Raw genomic sequence first — 15792 nt, forward strand, 5'->3', positions numbered from 1 at the left:
TTTATATTATCCATGATAATGGTAGTTTTCAATTAATATTATTTTCTATCTTCTTTCAAAGATAATCTTCAAGCCTGAATATCTGAAAAGGAATATCTTGACTTGATAAGTTAGAAATCTGACTAAATTAGAAAACTGTACTTACCTTCATTAATCCGCACATACCTATGTTCCGTAACAATGCCTAAAGTAGGTTATATTAAGCCTGTTGGGAGTCCAATACGCTAACCGCATAGGTAATCCCCTCCCTGCCTTTGTAGTATCTGATAAAAAAGACGATAATCTATTAGCATCGGCTAGAAAATAATCAGCCTTTCTAAAATATTAAGCTTGCAGGTTTGCTGAGAAAGTGTTCACATTTCACCCTAACATACAATTCTTAAAATAGAATTATACTGCTAAATTGGTGTAATGCAAACTCAACTCTATTTGTATGGGGTATATCCCTACAAGCAAATAAAATAAAATAACTCATAACTGGTTTTTAGGTGTTTCGGAATTTTACGATTTTTATCGCTGAGTATGGCCAAGTTTTTTTGGAATATTATTGAGTATAGATTAACTATTGAGCACAGAAAATTAATTGGCATAATTCTAAGTGGGTATTCTGGAGTTGTTTTTACTTTTTTCAGCTGCAGTAAAATAAAAACCGACTACTTTTGAGTAGGCTGAGTTAGAAGTGCGTAGCTACAGTAGAAAAAAATCATTTAGTTTTAGAAATGTCCAGATTAAAAGTCGCTTTACTGAAACTTCTTTCCCCTATATAAACAGAAAAGGTAAAAATGAAATGTTTTGATTTTTGCCCTGCGTGTTTTTTGTTAATACAAGTGAACTGGTTTTTTTCTATATGGTCGTTATGGAAAGAACAATTAATACAATAAAATATAATGTAGAACTTATTATTAACTAATATATTGTTACTTGACTACCATTAAACGACGTTAAAGGTTATTTCGCAAATTTTAATCTTTGTAGTTAAGCAGCGTTCCATCTGATAAATCTACATTCTGCGGCAAGGGGCAAACTATGGATTATTACTCAGAAAGTAACAGGATTCAGATTTCATTTGTAAGTGATTCACAAACCACAGCAAAAGGATTTAAAATAAGATACAGTATTGCTAGTAAGTAGTTTCAATTAATATTTTAAAATACTCGAATAAGAGAGATCATCGTGTGGTTAATATTTGTAATATATTTTTGAGGGGGTACCTCTTCAATCAGAATTCCAAGTGCGTAACTACAGTTGATAATAGTTGTCCAGTTTGTAGAAATTTTTCAATTTAAAGCATCTTTAATGAAACTTCTTTTCCTTATACATTAAATAAAAAGGAAATAATAAATGTTTTAATTTGCTCTATATGTGTACTTAAGGAAGTCTATTTGGATAATAATGAATATTTAGTTCTTAACATAAAATACTGTTTGGGAAGACAATTGAATAATGGAACTACCTGAAGTGTTACAATGTGGGTTCATTTTTCTATTGTTAGTACCTGTTTTGGCGAAATGTGATAGCTGTATCTGCTAACAGTTTTTGAGAAATCGATTAATCAATTTGTTTTCTATTGCAAAGAAATGATGATTAGAATTCATCTCCGATTACTCAGCAGTCTGGGATAAAGCTTACTAGATTGAGAGGAATTGCTAAATTAGGATTGTTTTGAAATGGCAGGGTGAGGCTAGTAAAAGCCCTTCGGTTCCCTGACTTATTAATTATGTCCATCTTTATTTTAACAAACGTTTATGTATTTCAAATTAAAGATACTTAATAAAAAGGCCGCCATCAAATTAGAAAACTATAATAATAAAAGAGTTTCAAGCTCTAAATGTTCGCTAAAACTTTATAATAAATTTTTGAACTAAAAATGAAAATATTGTTTACTAGATTGCTCAAGAAATTACACTGCTTCACAAGGAAGGATATTACAATCAAGATTGACAGAAGACTGTACTATATTTATTAAGTCAGCAAATCCAAATGATACAATATCGCTTTATTTCAATGTTATTTCGATTTCTTTTAGGCAAAACTGTTCTGTTTCTAGTCTAAAGGTAATTAATTATTAATCTATATTTGGAATAAATTACGAGTGATTTTATTTTACAATAATTAAACAAAATCAAAAATAAACGAAGGATCTTTTACTGTTCGCATATCGTAACCTAAATAACTTATATCCACCTCCCAACACTCACGCCTACTAATTTTTTTTTTTTTTTTTTTTTTTTGCGCATCAACAGCTGAGGTTATTAGCGCCCGGAGCATTTTTCAGTGCACTGCCGGCCTCCGGACAGTGTTCTCTCGTTACAGACAACACTGTCCATCACCGGACAGTGAGCTGTAAGAAGCTCCTAGGAAGAGAAAATCTAAGGGTCAGCTGCTGGATTCGAACCCGGGACCTCCGCGTGGGAGTCCAGTATGCTAACCTCATAGCTAATCCCTTCCCTCACGCCTACTAATGTTGGTGTTAATATTTCTTGGGTTTAGCATACTATTACCATGTTCTCTCTCATTCACCTTAACTTAATGCTTTTCTCCTTACCTTGGTAGTTTAGTTTTAGTTTGCTTATTAAAAGAAGATCAGTAAAAGAAAACGTCGCAATGCATTAGGCGCAAAATAAGGTGCTTAATTAGAATAATTTTCTTATTTGAATATTTCAACTATGTCTATGTCGTTAGATTAATAGATAGTGGTTAAAATCCACATTCGCTGTGATTTAATAGATCTTTTGTGGCCCTCTTTAATGACATAGTTTAAGACTGTAGCCTTTTGTAAAGTTTTCATGTTCAAGTGTGAGTAATATTAAATACATTATACTAACAAAAGATTATACAGTTCCTTTATTTCAACAGATTTATGATGAAAAGAACAGTACGAGTTCACCTGTAGCTACTATTTGTGGCTTCAAAGTTCCTAATCCTATATTTTCAACTGGTCCAGAAGTTAAACTCAAATATGAATCCAAGGAACGTCGTATAACAAGTTTTGACATAACATACACAGCTACTGATCGAGGTAAATCTCTTTGCGTGTCGTTAGTTTTGGACTTACACTCTAATTTATCCTTAGTCTACATTAAATTCAATTTAATATATTTTTCTGACTCTCAGTTGCAAGAAAGTATGTTTACTACGTTTACTTTAGATAGAACGTATTCACATTTTGTCAGCAAAAGTTTTACCAAGTGAATTTTCTTACTTTTTTCATATTTGTTTGTAAAAAGTAATTTCAAACTAAAGTTCTGAATCTCGGTTGTCATTTTAATTAATAATAAGAAGTTGGAGCATTTACAACATAATGAAAATATATTATTTGGTTACATTTTTATTCTTAAACTATTGGTATTTTTAATTTAAAATGGTATTGCAATCATGTAGGCTTTCTCTTTCGAGTTTTCACAACGTTTTGACGCTTCCTGAGTCCGAAAAAGTTGTTTTTACGACAACTTAAGGTGTGGTCAGCATAGCTTAACGGAGAACAGCAAGCAGAAAGTTAAAATTTTATATTTTAGACCTGGTGATACGCTTTGAGTTGCATCGCAGTCAGTTAATAAGTATTTTGGAGTTTCCTCCATCTCCTCACAGAATCTACTGATAATCGCTTGCCTCAGACCTTAAAAGTTGGTTTAAAGCCATTTTCTTGGGATCTGATCCTTCTTCTTAACACCATTTGGAAAGATCTGACCGCAAGAAGTTTTCTTCAGGTTCTGTAAGATAGGATTCGGCCTCGGCCATTTGATTTCCTCCCATTTTAATAGATTTAAGATTTATTAGATCGCTTTAAATTTTTAACATTACTTCAAGACTGTCGTTTCCAGGTAGAACGTCGACTGAACAAAAGTCTCTCCTTAAGACGGAAACTGCTTCAGTTTGTGATATTTTTAAGGCGGTATGTCTTAGAGACTTCACTTCTATCTTCCCTCCAAATGATTTTTTGAAACATCTGGTCTTCATCAATTATTATATTTTTGTACATCAGTTTAATATCAACCGTGCTCACGTTTGAGCAAGAGGAGAATAGAGATCAAGTCTTATTGAATAGTTGGTACTATGAGTATCTTAAGAAAGAATTATTCCATGTCATAGCTGAAGTGTCGAACACTATTCTTATCTTTGTAGTGGAATTGGATTTCCTCAATTCAGGTTGATGAGGTAGATGGTAATTAATGGTAGAGTTTGGCTCTTCTGAAGTTTTCTATTTCTACACTCACCTTTTAATTTATATTTCAATTATATATTTTATTTTAAATTTATCAATTAAATTTAATTTTAAATTTAATTTTTTTAACCACAAGCTCCGCTTTTGTAACAAAACTGGCTTATGTTCACTTCTGACATTAGTGGCTTTTCAACACGATAGCTGCCCCACATTCACGTATCAAATCCATTCAAACGATCTTTAAAATTATCGAAGAATAGGTTAAAGCGCAAGAGGTGGCTAAAGATCCCTCCTCATTTGGTAAATAATGCCTAAAATCACGTCATACAAGTTACACTGGTCAGAAACATTCAGTACATCCTGGACTCACCGGGACAGTCAGCCTCTCTAAAATTTGATATTTCTCTGTTCATGGATGAAAAACCAAAACCAGACAGTGTGCAATGACTGAAATTTTTAGAATAGGACCTTATTTATTTCATACTGCCATTTTGCTATTTACTCGTTCATTTTAGAGTATTTTAAAATTAAAGTAGATGATCTTGTTTTACCATTACGTCCACTATATCATTACATTGAGACTGTAATCCACGAGCCACTTATCCTGGCGTTTCTCGCCTTCTATGTAATTAAGTTTCTGATGGTCAACATTACGAAGTGGTAAATTTTTATAAATTAACTGATTTGCATTTTAAGCAAAGTGCTTTAGAATCAGAAATTACGAAGAACTTTAATTGTGGGAAATCTTCTAGAAATGTCAGAACCATGCAGGTACCATTAGCTTTGCCGTAAATATACCAGGCAATTTATAAAGCTTTTCAATTGTAGTACCGAAATCGTAACATACTCATCCCACATTTTGTTTCGTCTTTAAAATCGTTTAAAAAAAAGGTGTTATTACTGTTTGGCCATTTATTGTAAATTTTGTGTGTTTGAAAATTTGGTAACAAAAAAATCTCAAAAAATACATATGTTTAGAGCAAAATTTATTACTTGTAAATTTGTGCATAATACCATTAATGTGTTCGTACATTTTCTTTTTAATAGAACTCTTACAATAAAATAACATCTTATAATTCAAACATATTCTATTTTAAAATAGAGAAAAATTAATGGAAAGTTAAAATTTAGCTTTTATTTTTATGATTTCATTTCAAATTATTTACTATTTCGTTTTAATAATTTATTGCAATTCAACGTAATCATATATGTAACTTCATATACAACGTTAGAAAAATTGACTTGACATTTAATGCCTAGATGTAAGTAATAAACACTGTAAAAACTGTTGATTATGGAAATATTTGTAATTTTTATAAATGCTGATCGTTTAGGTCGTGGTTGCGGTGGAAGATTCTTCAATGATGTTGGAGTATTTACGAGCCCTTTTTATCCGAGTAATCAAAGGAAATCAACTTCATGCAGATGGGATATTACTGTTCCCGTTGGCAATGTAGTTGTCATAGAATTCCAAGGTGAAATAGATTTCATACAGAATTAGTATACAATAGATCATCTATAAAAGCCTGCTTAAATGCCCCATTTTTTATTCCTATAAACTTTTGTTTTTTTTAATTTGATGCTAAATTTTTGTAAAAGATATTTGAAGTATAATAAATCTTCAGGATTTGCTTACTTTATTTTGCTCTGAACTTTTGACTAGGTACAATTCATAAAAAAAAATCATTTCTTCTTGCTCGATATCTAAATTGAAAGAAATTCTACTTAATATATGAAAAAGTAAAGAACATAAATTAAAAATTTTTATTTTTCAGAGTTTGATTTAGGTCCAGCTTCTACGTGTGGAACTGATTTCGTAACTATATACGAACATGATGCAATCTCAGAAACGGATAAATTCCGAGTTAGATATTGTGGACCGGTATGTTAACATTTCAATTTCAACACTAGCAAACTTATTAAATGTTAGCAATAGTTCATCATTTGATGTTATATTAGAAAATAATCTTGATTGTTTTACAACTGTTACTGGTCATTCATAATTCTTTTCAAGTAATTTCGTGACTAGAAAAGTACAAATGAATAAACTAGTGTATAACTACTTGCCAATAGCTCCTCATCAGTATTTCATAAAGTTGGCGATAACGCCCCCTTGTAGGCGCTGGTGGCCCACAAGGGAGCGGTAAAGGGTCCAGAGAAAATTAGGGGTGTCAAAGCGGTTTAGGGGGAAGGCCATGACTGGTTTGTGTTTTTCTAATATTTTAAACTAAAATCTAAACCCTACTACTATCTATCTATCCTATATTATTGAATTAAGATAATTTAGAAATTTTAATTGAGCTTGTCGTATTTATCTAAGCTGTCCATTTCATGCATTGCACTGCAACCGAGAAATATTAATGCCAAACAATCGATGCTGAAGAAAATTTATTGTTTGATTATCGCATATGAATTGGAAGTCATACACAACCTCACATTTACTTTTATTGATTATTTTTCTGAGTAATATTATTTTTTAAATAAATATTTGTTTCTTTATCAAACAAACCTGCTAAAAATGTTTCAGGAGAAGCCAGCAAGATTTGAAGCGAAAACAAATTCTGCGAGCGTTGTTTATAAGACTAGCCACCACAACGGTGGTACTGGATGGTTGGCTCGATTCATGTCAAAAGGTTAGATATTTGTGATGAGGAATTCAAGAATTCTAATTAAAAATTTTCCAGAAATAATAAATTATTTACATTTTATAGGTCCAGGTCATAGTCGATTGATAGCTCAGGGTATGTACGGACCATAATATATTTCATCAATGTAAAACTTGAATTGTTCACTTACAAGTGTACATAGTTCTGCAGACTTCAGACATGAATTTGATTTAAGAAATGTTAAGTTTAATTAAAAGATTAATTGTTAGAAAGTGTCGTGGTAAATAATAATCAAAAATGTAAATAAGCATTTTGCTACTTTAAACTTATTTTTAAATATAATTAAAATTTGTATATATCTACAAAATAAAATTCTATTATGTCTGCAAATTTTAAGCTTTGTTGTATAATTTTTCTTATATTTTAGCACGTTTTATTTATTATCGTAATATACAGTTAAATAATGTCTTAATAAGTAACAAATGAGAATATTTAATACAAGATTTTTTTGTCCATTCATTTCATGTGTCACATATGGTTAAATTGTATGCATTGAGTTTTATTCATCATATTACGTTTCTTTCCTGTGGTATTTGTAGCTCTTACCTCCTTAATCTACTTTTAATTGTAGGCTTTCATTAGAAATCTGTAAGTTTTACCTTTGTACACCAATACACACAATTCCTCCTGCTCACTGCTGTTCTTATTCACGTTTTTCATTTCTATATTTTCCTCTGATAAACGTATCCTCCAGAAATCCAATCATCCTAGAAGATCAACTTTTTAGTCCTACCAAGTAAAAAATGTTAACTGTTATAAAAGCCTGGCCTGCTTTTCTCATTTTGCTGTACCCTCGTTAAATGTTTCATACAACATTTATCCCATAAAGAAGAAAACTTTTCTTCATATTTTACCACCATCAGGTTCCATTTGTGTTCTTTGTCTTTTTTGATTTGCTTCTCTCTGTAGTGAACGAACCACCCCTTTATGATGGTGGTTCCAAATGCCAGCACCATAAAAAAACTAACAGCTTCCAAGCACGACAACTTCAGCTTTTTGTCATAAGCCCTTATACACACTACCGCCCTTCATAATAACATTAGAAATGAGTGTCTGTGCTATAAGTGGATACTTAGGCATCAGTTTTGGTTCAACTAACATTTACCCCTGATTAAGACCCAAAACGAGATGTTCTACTCTACGAGCTGTTCATTCATAATTTTTTTTCTCCCTTTCTTTGTCATTGAAAAAATAGCATCAATTGAATGCCCAACTTCCTCCTTGCTGGAAAATAATTTAAAATTCTTTAGTATGGGAACAAATTAGCTAAGTGATAAGCGAACAGTATACCCATCGGTTATCCTGTGTTCAAATTAGGCAGTCTGCCCTTAGATCTTCTCTTCCTAGGAGAATTTCAATCTGAGTCACTTGTAGGTATAATTTTAATGTAGAATCGTCCATTCAAAATTAATTCAATTATGTACTTTATGACCCAATTAGGCCGGTTAAATCAGTCCTCGCATTATTTTAGCCAGAAACGGAAATTGTATCTAGTCCTAAATAAGCATTGGTGAAATCTAATAGCAGCACTATTATTTTATTAATTATACTCTACACCACTTTGCCTGGGTGGCTGAAACATCTTAGACTTCGCAAAGTAGTGGGCTAATTTTTACTTAAATTTTATTATGGGTAGCCCATAACTACAGGAATAAAAATATTTCGATTGGTTCATTTTCAATTTTCTTCCAAATTACGGTATTTGGAGTAATATAGCAGCATTGTCAGAAATATTTATGCAACCACTTGTTCGACAATTTAATAAGTAAATTGGAAAAACATTTTACACACGTTATGTAGACGACTACAAACTACACATATAAAATATAGAACAAGAAGATGCATTAATATTTCAGTTAATACAGCAGTGTGGTTCCAATTTCAATACATGACCTACGTAAAAATAAGAGTGTAACTCTCTGTTCATGACATATCTTAAATTGTTCCCCCCCCCCGGGTAAATTCCATTTTTAACTTTTCAGTTCTAAAATATTACATGCGCAGAGATAGAAAAAAAATGTATAGAAGTTTTTAACAATAGGTACTAGTTTTCAATAATTTTATTCATAAATTTTACAAATGATTTATAGTTCATTAATTTTTTAGATAACACCGTGTAACCTCCCTCAATCAGTCTGCTCACTGCCCTGTCAGTAATTAAGCGTAATGCGAGAACAGGTCGGAGATATCAGTGAAGTTGAAATCTCTACAGTAAACTGGTTATTCTACCGCAGGGATGGATGAAAACCAGGAACCCTTAAGGCATTTAATCAAAATGCGTCGTACTAACACAAAGATTTTATTATCAAGTACTGCGGACGTAACCACATCAGACTAGTAAAATCTTAAGCCTGTTCAAAGACCTATTAAAAATTAAAAAAAATTAAGAAATAATACTTGCAAAGTAGAACTTATAGATTAAAATAAATGGAACATTCAATATAAAAATTATGAAGTCTCATTATAAACTTACTGGATTAGGTTCTAATGTATTTGTGCGTAATTTAGTTTAGAAAAATCAGTTGTACTACATAAATTTGGACTTGAAAGTTCATAGCAAAGTGATTAAATTAAACTAAGTAACATCCAAATCTGTTAAATGAAATAAAAAGAAGAGAAGAATAGAAAGGAAATATCCGATCATACTGTGAAAACTACTATTAAACAGCAGAATAAACGTAGATAATCGATAATCATTGCGTACACACAGTTCTTGCAAAATCAAAGACCTGCTGAACCAACCTGAACGAGAACAAAGTTTGTAATAACGAAGGAAATTACGTGAAGAGTTAGTTCTTTGTCCAAGTGAACTGACGAAAACCACGGGACGATTCCAAGACGTGGAAGAGAAGTTCGATAAGCTTAACTCGCATCTACCTGCCCTTGAAATTGACTACTTTTGCTTAAGCAGTATAATTGTTTATATATTTTGATAGAATCATTTCTTATATATTTTTATGGTTTTCTTTTTATAATGTCGCCAATGAAAGAAAACTAACAAGGTGACGATTTATACATAATAAATTTTAGGGCTTGAAAAATATGTGAAATATATTGAAACTTTAGAAGTTATATATGATGGCGATTTCGGCACTTCAGATGAAGAATTAGATGGGTTCGTAGATAGGTCTGATATGAAGTTTCTAGTTCTATATTTCTCTGCCAAAAGTTATTGACTATCCTGTAACAGGAATAAAGGGGGTAGAAGTGCCTGCAAGCAGAAGTAGAATGAGAAGTACTTGTTGGAGCAAGAGTTGTGTGAACAAGACCTTTGCTTTTGCATCGGTTTCATAAGGTATGTTGCTTATCTTTGTCACTTGGCCCCTTTCCTTTAATATACTTTAATTAGTACTTTCATTATATTATGATCTAGAGTTTGTATTAAACATTTTCCTTGAAAAATCCATCAAGCGTACGTCTCGCGTTCTGTGCGCTATCGCTTCCCTCCTTGAGCTGAAGCCTTTTGATGGCCCTGGATGTTACAAAGACTTTTGTTAGGGCCTGGGAAGAATAAGAAATCTGTGATCCCATATTTCGGATTTTTAACCCGATATTTTGCTGAATCATGGATTTGTCTAATCCTGTACATTCCCCGAACAAGCTGACGTTCCTCAAAACTTAATTCTCATTCCCCTTTTATTTATTTCTATTCCGCATCACCTTAATGCAGAACCGTGTACCTTTGCGAAAGAAAGAGCAATAATTTTTTTCCTAAATCTTAATCCTGTTGCTGCCCGCTGTTCGCTTCAGACTCATCTCATTTGCAGACGGCATGAGAAGAATAAAAAAAAAAAACGAAGCAAGTGCTACTAAAAAAAATTCTCTATGGGTCCATGAAATTCTCCCATACATTCATGTAACTGTTTCTCCACTAAAGATTCACTCGATCTCTCACAGTACACCGAAAGAAGGGAAGCAAACTCCGTAATCTAAACTTCTTTTAAGCCTCTTGAACAATAGCTAGAAACTCTGTTATAAATAAAAGACTGCCATAGCTGTTGCTTATGCAGCAATATATACTTATGACAGAAATCTTAGGGTACTACTTTTCCAACTGTCAACGAATCCAGTCTCCCTAATCAAGAATCTTTGGGAAAATAGTAAATCCTCTTCGGTTTGCGTCGACCTTACTATTCATAATGACCTCAAAATCCCTTTTATCCTACACCTAGCGAAATCCTTTTTTCCCGATTTTATTTTGTGGTTTTGAGAAAGCTCTTCTTCAAGCACTTCTTTCAATAGAATCATTTTATAATACTTAACATGTATAATATTGCAGAATCACTTGACAATATATATTAGTATAAATACTATGTTTAATGAAAATTTAATAAATATGTAATACCTGACGAGAGAAATTCGTGAATGCTCCCACCAGAATTCGTTGGTGTACACTTAGTGCATCGACCTAAAATATTTTTTGTTATGGTTAATTTATTGTAGTATCGAGTATCTTATATTTCCTTGTAAATGCTGATTTGTTTCAGTAGTCGTTTGCAGTTATTCTAGTCTTCAATAAGAGAAATGCTTCAAGAGTTAAAAAAAAAAAAAGCAGTTTGGGTATTCTTCTCTGCTTCCTTTAATTACCTCTGGTCTTGAGTGAATATGTATCTTCATATTAGCATCAAGTAAATGCAGAAGTTTGAAGTCTTACTGTTCATTGATGGATACAACGGATTAGCATGGCTGGGAACATTAGAATTGTTGACAAGTAAGTAAAGTGAAGTGATTCCTATATTTTCAGGCTACCAATTAGGTGTCGTGGACGGAGGCACTAGCAAACATACTTTACTGTAAATTACTCATATTAACCATTAAATAAATTCCAAGGCCTAAGACCGGGAATCGAACCCAGTACCACAATACGTACTAGTTTCGCTGGTCTCACCTCTAACCGCTCGGCTACCGTGTCTTCTCAATTGTTGACAACCTCATCTTCATCTTATAAAAATCGTTAGTTTTTAGTATTAAAACTGTCCGGTAGGACAGTTGTATAAGGGTTGATCGTCAAAAACTGCACGAAAAAGCGTAACGTTGAAAAACTCCCAACTTTGACAATTTTTTTTTCTTTTTCTATAAAAGATAAAATTCCCAAATTTTCTTTAAAATGTAGGGCAAATCCTCCTTTACAACTGTAATTTTTTTGCAACAACATAGATATAATAGATTTCGAGAAAAAAGTTGCTGAAAATGAGCAAAAACGGCATTTTCAAAAATGGTTGTTGTTGTTCTTCTTGTTCTTGTTCTTGTTGTTGTTGTTGTTGTTGTTGTTGTTGTTACCTTTTTTGTAAACTGCGTAGCGCCTAAACGCGTGAACCGATTTTCATGAATGAGGTGTCATTCGATTCGGAATTTTATGTAGATGTGCCTTTTGGGGGTCTCGACGCTGTACATCGAATGGGAGAGGAGTTAGCCCCCTTTATGTAAGGCCACCTCCAAAATTATTATTTCTAATTTCTCTGTAAATCTTGGCCCGATTTTGATAAAATTTGGTAGGATGATAGGGTTAGGGCCCCCCTACGTAACTTTAAGACGACATTCTGCTCTTACACTTGTTAAGAGGAAGTATAGCAATCGTTTCAAATTATCGAGACGTGAACCGATTTTCATGAATGAAGTGTCATTCGAATCGAAATTTTGTTCAGACTTGTACTTTAAAAGTCTCGACGCTATGCCTCATAAGGAGGGGAGTTTGCCCCACCCAAATAATAGTCAAAAAGAAAAATCTATCCAAAAGGTACAAAAATCTCCTTAACAAAAACTTACAGTTTAAAATGTTAAGTATAAGGGTTGATTAAACGCCAAAATGCACACAAATCAGCAGGTAACCAACATTTCATTCATACTTCATTGATATTATTAAAGTAATTTTACTGCATTAACTTTTTATTAAATTTTTTAGAATTTATTAGATGTCACAGACCCTTATGCTGGCTAGTTCATTCATAATCTGTGACATCTAATAAATTCTAAAAATGTGAAAGAAACGTTAATGCAGTAAAATTACTTAAATTTTTATAACTAATTATGTTGATATTACTCACCTTTTATTATTATATCAAAAAACTTATAATGAATGAAATGGCCAGCATAAGGGTCTGTGACATCTAATAAATTCTAAAAAATTTAATAAAAAGTTAATGCAGTAAAATTACTTAAATAATTATAATAATAAAAGGTGAGTAATATCAACATAATTAGTTATAAAAATTTAAGTAATTTTACTGCATTAACGTTTCTTTCACATTTTTAGAATTTATTAGATGTCACAGATTATGAATGAACTGGCCAGCATAAGGGTCTGTGACATCTAATAAATTCTAAAAAATTTAATAAAAAGTTAATGCAGTAAAATTACTTAAATAATATCAATGAAGTATGAATGAAATGTTGGTTACCTGCTGATTTGTGTGCATTTTGGCGTTTAATCAACCCTTATACTAAACATTTTAAACTGTTAGTTTTTGTTAAGGAGATTTACTAATAGAAATAGGTACATTAATTGTAAACAGTGAATTATTAATACAAATTATGGAGATGTGTAAAGAATTTTCATCTCCTGTACCAACATTGTTTCCATAATTATTAAAATAATTTCATAAGATTTGTATTATTTTGATATTTGTTCAATATCAATGAAAAATTTAAAGAAGGAAGTCGTTGGATTTATGGTTCTATTATACATAGCTTGCGAAGAGGGTGGAATTTCTAAATATATTATTTTGGTATTTGCTGTATTTAGTAGTAGTAGTAGTACTAGTAAGTAATCGCCTATTTTTTCAGGCGTTGCTTAACGTCCAATTACCATTTACTAGGTGTCGCGGAAGGAGGCGAATAGCAAACGTACTTTACTTTTTCTCATGTAACCATTAAATAAAATCCAAGGCCAAGACCGGGAATCGAACCCAGTACCACAATGCGTATTATCTTTTCAGGTCTCGCCTCTTAACTTAATAACGTTCTAGAATTATGCAGCTCCGTTAAGCTCAGCTTTTACCTGAGATGAATTTTTAAGGATCTTCAGTACTTGCAGCAGCACGACCATTATTAATATGAAGTTTTTTTCGCATCCAGGTAAGTCTTATTTTATTATTTATTATTTTAGGAGTGATATATCCAGAACCAAATCTTTTTTCACACAAATTATTCTCTTTTTGTATCTGAAAGAAGTTTTAATTTTTGTTGATTGTAGGTAGCAGTAATTTAATTGAAAAATTCAACATCAAACGCATGTGAATTCTGCATAATTTTCAAATCACATAGAACTATTTTTATTCTAGCTTATAATTTTTTAATTAATTTTCAAAAAAATAATTTCATAATAATAATGCTAGTAGATTGTGTTATTTTATTTTTCCAATCAAATTAATTTTCTTCCTGAGGAATGTGCGTTTTTTGGAAATATATTTCATTATCATTGAATGAAGAGATTTAGGTTTAAAAAAATAAATAAATTCTTATTTTAAGTACATTTGTCTTTATTTAATCTTTTTTTATACATAAATTGTTACAGATTTGTTTCTATAGGTGAAATTCATTACATTTTAATTACAATAATGTTAATTTTCAGGATTAAATACTAGGGATTCCAGAGTACTGCCTGCAAAACTGTTCAACAATGGAAGCCCAAGTGAAAAAGACGTAAAACATCAATCCCGTGCGAATATTACCACTAATTTGGTTAGGAATCTATTAAAAATGATATGAACCGTCGAAGCGACAACATCTCCTTCACTCATGATTCTTTGGGAAAGAAGTGATGAATGTTAGACTAGACTAGATAACATATGTTTGGTGCGAAAGAGCGACTACCCGCTGCATTGCTCAAGTCGTACTGACGAGAATTTGTGCTGTTACCGTATATATAGAGCACTGTTACCTGGTGGCAAATTCTGACTAACTAAACTTATATAGAAGTGTCTCATACTCATATTTAACCATGTTGACGACTCACTAGGCTTATATAGAACAATTTTACTCTCACATTTAACTATTTTGACGCCTCACTAGGCCTATATAGAACAATTTACACTTACATTTAAGAATGTTGACTCACTAAACATATATAGATTTATCTTACACTCACATTTAACCACGTTAGAAACTCACTAGACTTATATAGGTTCAACTTACACTCATATTTAATCCTGTTTGCGTCTTACTAGACTTATACAGGACTATCTTACACTCGCTATTAGCTTATTTTTTTACCGCTTCACGTGTAACCTATTTATTAATTTGTTTATTTTGTCAATCTATATATACAAAAAAAAAAAAATTAAAAGTATTCTACGTTCCAAGCACACCTGTTCCTTTAGAATTTAAAAAATACATAAAAACAAAAAGTGAAACCTTTGCTAAGTTTACATATTTATTTTTCGCTTTGAATGATATAATATTTCTAATTTTTTAAAATATATATTGACAAAATTAACAAATAGGATACAAGTTGACATGGTTTTTTACATGGTAAAAAATAAGATAAATATGATTGTAATGTGGTCCTCTATATGTCTTGTTAGTCACCAACTTGGTTAAAAGTGTGTGTAAGGTGGTCCTATATAAGTCTTGTGAGTCACCAACTTGGTTAGAAGTGTGTTTAAGGAAGTTCTTTATAAGTCTTATGAATCACCAACATGGTTAAATGTGAGTTTAAGGAGGTCCAGTATAAGTCTTGAGAGTCATCAACATGGTCAAATGTGAGTTTAAGGAGTCCAGTATAAGTCTTGAGAGTCACCAACTTGGTTAAATGTGAGTTTAAGGTGGTCCTATATAAGTCTTGTGAGTCGCCCATGTGGTTTAAAGTGGGTGTAAAGTGGCCCTATATATGTCTTGTGAGTCGCCAGCATGGTTAAATATGGGTGAAAGGAAGTCCTATATAAGTCTAAAAAGTCACCAACGTGGTTAAATATGAGGTTGTAAAGATTTTATAAAAATTTATTGTAACAAAATGTATCAATAATT

The 15792-nt window shown here is 31.8% G+C and overlaps 1 protein-coding gene across 7 annotated transcripts in view; it reads left to right on the plus strand.

The window, feature by feature from the left end:
* The window catches only part of LOC141454369 (cubilin-like), a 74240-nt gene extending 67076 nt beyond the window's left edge, over positions 1 to 7164 (plus strand). For 6 of the 7 annotated variants that reach the window (XM_074128506.1, XM_074128508.1, XM_074128507.1 and 3 more), the window contains 7 exons: positions 976 to 1123; positions 1888 to 2054; positions 2857 to 3019; positions 5497 to 5637; positions 5938 to 6044; positions 6690 to 6795; positions 6874 to 7164. In XM_074128506.1, coding sequence (XP_073984607.1) covers positions 976 to 1123; positions 1888 to 2054; positions 2857 to 3019; positions 5497 to 5637; positions 5938 to 6044; positions 6690 to 6795; positions 6874 to 6920 — 879 coding nt within the window. In that variant the 3' untranslated portion in view covers positions 6921 to 7164. Of the gene's footprint in view, positions 1 to 975; positions 1124 to 1887; positions 2055 to 2856; positions 3020 to 5496; positions 5638 to 5937; positions 6045 to 6689; positions 6796 to 6873 lie in introns of those variants that run through there. The other variant, XR_012458676.1, reaches the window with a different exon arrangement.
* Positions 7165 to 15792: the final 8628 nt, after the last annotated feature.

The sequence above is a fragment of the Rhodnius prolixus genome, unplaced genomic scaffold (assembly GCF_049639745.1).
Source record: "Rhodnius prolixus isolate KJV_2025 unplaced genomic scaffold, Rpr scaffold_9, whole genome shotgun sequence".
Lineage (NCBI taxonomy): Eukaryota > Metazoa > Arthropoda > Insecta > Hemiptera > Reduviidae > Rhodnius > Rhodnius prolixus.